General features: G+C 26.9%; 2 protein-coding genes across 2 annotated transcripts in view; one reads left to right on the top strand and one right to left on the bottom strand.

Annotated features, from left to right (window-relative positions):
• Nucleotides 1-3,245: 3,245 nt before the first annotated feature.
• Nucleotides 3,246-5,033, top strand: LOC123271282. The gene is made up of 3 exons (XM_044737568.1): nucleotides 3,246-4,113; nucleotides 4,599-4,753; nucleotides 4,848-5,033. Exons 1-3 carry the CDS (start codon nucleotides 3,453-3,455, stop codon nucleotides 5,001-5,003), a joined length of 972 nt encoding a protein of 323 aa, XP_044593503.1. The 5' UTR covers nucleotides 3,246-3,452; the 3' UTR covers nucleotides 5,004-5,033.
• A 106-nt stretch (nucleotides 5,034-5,139) lies between these two features.
• The window catches only part of LOC123272184 (Bardet-Biedl syndrome 5 protein homolog), a 7,425-nt gene continuing 6,499 nt past the window's right edge, over nucleotides 5,140-6,065 (bottom strand). The window contains exons 3-4 of the mRNA XM_044738883.1: nucleotides 5,542-5,733; nucleotides 5,140-5,465 (exon numbers count right to left, since the gene is read on the bottom strand). Of these exons, the coding sequence (XP_044594818.1) occupies nucleotides 5,253-5,465; nucleotides 5,542-5,733 (405 nt within the window). The 3' untranslated portion in view covers nucleotides 5,140-5,252. The remainder of the gene's footprint in view (nucleotides 5,466-5,541; nucleotides 5,734-6,065) is intronic.

Raw genomic sequence — 6,065 nt, 5'->3', positions numbered from 1 at the left:
ATTGAAACACTTATTCGGTAATTTTGTGCAACACATGAAAATTAAACAATAATGAAGTTTTTAAATATCAAAAAATAATTATTGTTCCAAAACTTAATAAAAATATTCAGTACTTACGTGTCTGTTGGTGTTAATGGATTACTTCAAATTATATTAAATATTAAATATTCAATTATTTAAATAATTTTTAAATTTGTCAATTTAACACCGCGGTTAAAATTCACTATGAACGGCTAAGAAACTGAAACGACAGCCAACGTGACTACCGGCTTCTACGACACTTTGGCGGGCTTTAGTTATGTACAGCCGAATCTCGTTAAGAGTTCGGTCTCTTGGCCAATGAAGAGTATAGAGACGTGTGGAGGGAGTATGGGAAACTTCGATCTACGGACTTGTAATGAGCGATCTTATAACGCGACTCGACTGTCTACGATAGAACTCTTATACTTTCAAACACTTCAGATTCGACTTCCCCCACTTTTCAGTAGAAGCTTTTTCTCCATCTCGTACCCCTTTATTTTACTAGTTGAGTGAGAAAGACAACTGTTACTCTTCTTTATTATTACAAATATACTCAAGATTGTGGTGTTTATTTTGTTTGTAAGAAATAAACATTTTATTAAAGTTGTATAATTTTAAAAAACTACTACAATTACATAAATTCATACTTAATAAAAAATGAGTAATTAAATATTATTTTCTCTTAAGAAATCCAATTGTTAGTCATTCTTCTTATTTCAAATTATAAAATTAATTAAGCACGTAATTTCTTTTAGCTTATAGTTACTTTGAAGTAAGGATTATTTTTTATTTTTTAAAGCAATTTCAGAATATATCTTATTATTTTTTGTGTCTAAAATATCTATCAAAAAAATAATTAATACCATAAAGATTGTTAATAATTTTTTTTTAATGAGATTTATTTGATTGTACGGTTAAAACAGTAAATTCGTATACGATCCTTTTAATCATAAAAAAAATTAGTAACTGCATATGAGACATTTTGGATTTTACAGGTGAAACTGAAATTAAATTTGTTTAAACTTAAAAAACTGAAATAGATAATTGACTTGTATTTTCTAATGAATATCTGATTCAATCGGTACTCAAAAAAAAATTTCTGATAAAAAATTGTTTCTCATTATGTGAAGATTTATGTAGGTGTATAACATATAGAAAAACAAAGAAATATTGTCGTGATATCCGATGGAAATTCATCTTTACCATGAAGGAATTCCTCATACCGGCTTATATGAATATCAAAACATGCTCTTGGTAATTCATACAAAAAAAAACTGCAATTGCTTATAGTTTCAATTTCGGTTAATTTGGTGGAATGTCAGATTCAGTTATTGGAATTTAATGTGTTTTTGAAACAGCATTTCCTCATGAATAAATATAACATAATCTCATTTCTGTATTGTAAATATATTATTATTAACGATAGAGATGAGAAAAATTAAATGAGCAATTACTGTTAATTTCTGATAGAAAAATTGAGCAGACCATCCTGTGTAATACTAATTCAACTATAAGTTGGAAAATCCGATGTATATATAGCTTGTACGACCGAAACGCATTTGCAGACGAAAAAGTATAGCTTCGAGCAACTGTTTATGCTTATGAAATTACTGTTCCGATCGGGATGTATTTAACCCTATGAATACTCTAACCGATTACCCGAGTAAAGTCCAATCAATTAAAAACAATAATACAATCCTATGAATTACGATAAGGAAAACACGGATAGATTTTAATTTTTGGTAACAACGGATAAGTTATGATAGCATTTATATCGGAGCATTTTTTGGTCCATATAGACGTATCAGGATTCTTATGGGAACTTAATATTTTCTATCTGGCTTTTTCCACAGGGTTTTATTCGAATTGTCTGAATTTAGGTTTGTCACTATTTTTTAATTTCCTTTGTTTCTTCTGTTTATATTTCCATTTTTAAAAAATTTTAATTGCTTTAATGGTCTATTTTCTAATTTTAGGCCTTTTAAATTTTAATTTTGTATACTGATATGATCTAATATTTTACTAAATGTCTTTATATTTAGCTGTAGTTATTTGATATTGGTTATTTTTTTTATTTTCCAAACATATTGTTAATTGAAATTTTTAGTGAGAGATGTCCAAATTGAGAATTTTTTATTTTACTCGAATCATTGCCAACCGTTACAAATCAATGACGACGACTGTATATTACGGCCTGATGGTTTTGAAACTAAACTTGGTTACATTATCATTACTACTTTATATTTTATTATCACCATAAAATAAGATATAAATAAAATAATTAATGAAAATTAAGTTAACAGACATCTAAAAATTTTCAGAAATTTTTTTTTATTGAAAAAATTACTACAAAAAAATAAAAAGAATTTTCATTTGTAAAAAACTTGAAAAACTATTAGGGCAATTTAAAAAAAAATATTTTTCGTTCTAATTAATAATTGAAAAATAATCAAAAAATTAAAAACGTCGGCTAATTTTAGTATTATAAATAATTAAATGACTTTAGATCTAGAAATATGATATAAGGTAAAAGCCCCAGTATATGATCATGTACCAGTATATGATCACTCCATGTATTTGTATATCTATATTCGCAAATATAGGTATAGAAATACATGGTGATCATATACTGGTACATGATCATATATTGGGGCTTTTACCTTAGATTTTAATTTAATTTGTAAAAAAATTCCACATGTAGAAATTTGAAACTAATTGTAATTTTTTGTAATAATTGATTGGTTTTAAAAATTCAAAGAATTGTCAGATGTCTGCTAATTTCAGTATCATAATATAATGGCATATAGAAAAAAATTTAACATCCATAAAAAATTTTTTGTACTGTCAGATTTGAGTACACAGTAAAAAATTTTTCGTCATTGTGTAGAGTGTTAAAATTTGATTTGATTGTGATGATTTAATGATTTAACACACCAGAATGTTAAATTCTACACACTAGAGTGTAATATTCAACACACAAATTTTTGACACTCTACAAAGTGACGAAAAATTTTTTACTGTGTATTTTGTTTAGTTAAAAAAAAAAAAAAAATTATGAATATCTGAAAATATTTGCCAATAAAGTACTCAATGATCTTTATTATTAATTTATATGGCAAAAGTATAATCTTCTTCGCTCAAGAAAATAATTAAGAAGAAAAGTATTTTCTTGGCTCAAGTTAACTTTTTTTTTCTGTGTATATGTTAAAAGAAATAAAATACAGATTTTAAAAATATTACTTAATTGGATTTATGCTCTATTTATTATATTTGTTTCTTTATGACAATTAGTAAACACCTGCTGGAAATAATTGTCGCAGTTAAAAGTGTAACATGAATTTTGCTTAACACGGTCAGTCTCCGACTTATTGTCACCAAAGTAGTTAGACAAAATACTCTAAAAATATATTCCATTATATAAAATTTTCGTTATGTTAGAAAAACAAGTGATAGTTATTTTAACATTGTATTTATCAACAATTTTTATTAAAAATTCTGTGATAAGTGAATGGATAGAACTTCCTCAATTTTCAGATAAAATGAAAATCTATCGTAAATCTACTATTAAATTTGATGTAATGAAAGTTAACAACTTATTGAATATTTCAAAAAATTTATTTTTCAATGTAACGAATCATACTAACTGTGATTCTGAAGGAATTTATGGTGATATACGATTGAAACCGTCCAAAGTATCAGTTCCAACCGATTTTGACCAATTAAATGATAGCGATAGATATAAAAATTATGAAAATTTGTCAATACACAAGGAGACATTAAATACAAATCAAAATTTTTCGAAAATTTCTGAAAACTATACAAATGAATTAAAAAATAAGCCTATTGATTCATCCACTCAATTATATATTACAACAAAATCTCCACTTTTCGATTTCACGGAAGAAAAGACCAAATCTAATAAAAAGAAGCAATCATATTCTTACTATCTTTTGAATTATATTCCAATAAATCAATTGAAACGAGTTCATATAATTTTAATTGAGAATCTGGGAAAAACTCATAAAGAAAAACTGGAATTTTTACAATCGTTCAAAAACGACTTATCGAAAACAATTCGTTCGATGATTCCAGGTAAACGTATATTTATTATTCATTATTATTTTATATATAAATTAAAACATACTATTAATTATTGTGTCTTTGAAATTTTTATCTATTTTTACATTTATGCTATAATAATTTTTTTTACTTTTCCTCTAAAAAATCAATAACTCTGTTTTCAGTTGAATTTTATTCATTCATTTACTAATTTACTTTACTTTTTTACAAATTTTAATTTTTTGTTATTTAATTATCACAAAAAAACTATTTCGGTCAGACTTTGATCATTAATGAGATACTTATGATCTAAAAATATATGTTTTAAAGAAAAATTGATAAACAAAGTACACTATGTCAGGATGATTTTAGCCGTTAACTATTTTTTTGTCACGCTCTAAATGATATGCTCACAATAGAAACAACTAAATTTCATACCATGTCTAATTTTGTTTTAGTCTTAAAAAAGAAAAAGTAAATTCAATGTTATTTTCAAAGAAATTTTCTTATAATTCTAGAAGTTATTAATCGAAATGCTGATTCCCGTGCTCGAAAAAAACGAGGTTCAAGTTGGGATGAGCATGACAGTCATATTGGTTTCCCATCTCTTGAAGGAGCTCTCTTAGCTATATCGTTTTTAACATTCGCAATTTATTTAATCCGCCTAATTATGGTAATAATAAAATACGTTTAGATCAATTTATACAGTTGTATGAGTATCGTGACAAATTGATCATTTCGAACTTTTATTCTCGATTATTTTCTAGATGCTGATGAAGAATTTTGGCAATAATACTACTGGTAGCACGATACTTATCAACAGAAATAAGAGATTCATCACAGAATTAACCGAAGAAGCCGCTAGAATTCATGGTTATCTGCATGAATTTGACTCTCGTTTTCAATCGAGAAGAGATCGTTAAAAACAATTTTTTTTATTTGGACAATTTCATTAAATAATTTAAGACAAAAATGTTGAATATTTCCTAAACTTAAATTATTGAACTCTTAAATGTTAAATTTGTATAAGTTTGTATAAGCCCTTGTAGTAATTGAGTATTTATATTATAAATTATAAATTTTTTATTCTGTTCCCACTTATAAGAAAATATTAATACTTGATCCAAATGATGTCAATGAGAACAAAGAAATAAAATAAAAAATGTCACTTTTTATGGATTGCCAGGTATTAGTTCCCATAAACTTTGTAAAGAAATTCCCGGTCTGGGTTCTTCAGCTGCAAGCCCTAAATATGAATCAAGTTTAGGTTGATGTTGTTTTGTTCCGTCATCAGCAAAATATAAACCAAATACATTAGAAATTTCATCGTTGCTATCCTGTATTTCTTTAGTGACCTCTTCCTTTACTTCAGGTTCGATGACGCCCTAAAAATCAATTTGATTTCATTATTTAATATTTAAATTAAATTGACCAAAAATGAAATTCAATCGATTAGGATACCTGGTACTCGAAAGTATATTCAACGCCAAAGATTGGACTTTTACCATAAGATATTTTAAGAGTCTGAATTTCTTTATTAAGAGTATGTAATTTTTGTACTGGATCCACGCGGAATCCCAAAACGTAACCATTACTCGGTTTTGTACTTATGATAACAAGGGTTGGTCCAAATTTAGAAGTCTTAATAGATGCCTAAAATTTGATAAATTAAACAGTATAGACATAAATTATTATTTCAAATCAAAATACCATGCTGTGGCATTTCACAAGGTTTGGTTTCCCAAAATTCAAGTAATTTTTAACTTCCCGCTAAGAAAATCGAAGATTTTCAAAAATCGGGAAGTTATTGGTCTTACACTGTTTCGCAAAAATCGAGTTTTCATCAGATCTCGACGTTTGAAGGTCACAGGAAGCTTCCCTGACTATCCCCGCGAGGGTGTCACTATGTCTGTATGTATTTATGTATGTGTGTGTGTGTGTGTGTGTGTGTGTGTGTGTGTGTGTGTGCGTGTGCGTATGCGTGT

The sequence above is a fragment of the Cotesia glomerata genome, linkage group LG9, assembly GCF_020080835.1.
Source record: "Cotesia glomerata isolate CgM1 linkage group LG9, MPM_Cglom_v2.3, whole genome shotgun sequence".
In the NCBI taxonomy this organism is placed as follows: Eukaryota; Metazoa; Arthropoda; class Insecta; order Hymenoptera; family Braconidae; genus Cotesia; species Cotesia glomerata.
Note: the sequence above shows the minus strand (reverse complement) of the source record. Positions and strands in the feature narration are given on the sequence as shown.

What these genes read in the sequence shown, in the direction of transcription:
- LOC123271282 (XM_044737568.1), top strand. Translation starts at nt 3,453, where the DNA reads ATGTTAGAAAAACAAGTGATAGTTATTTTAACATTGTATTTATCAACA. An exon ending in AATTCGTTCGATGATTCCAG is followed by an intron (nt 4,114 to 4,598) that starts GTAAACGTATAT and finishes TTATAATTCTAG; the next exon opens with AAGTTATTAATCGAAATGCT. An exon ending in ATTTAATCCGCCTAATTATG is followed by an intron (nt 4,754 to 4,847) that starts GTAATAATAAAA and finishes ATTATTTTCTAG; the next exon opens with ATGCTGATGAAGAATTTTGG.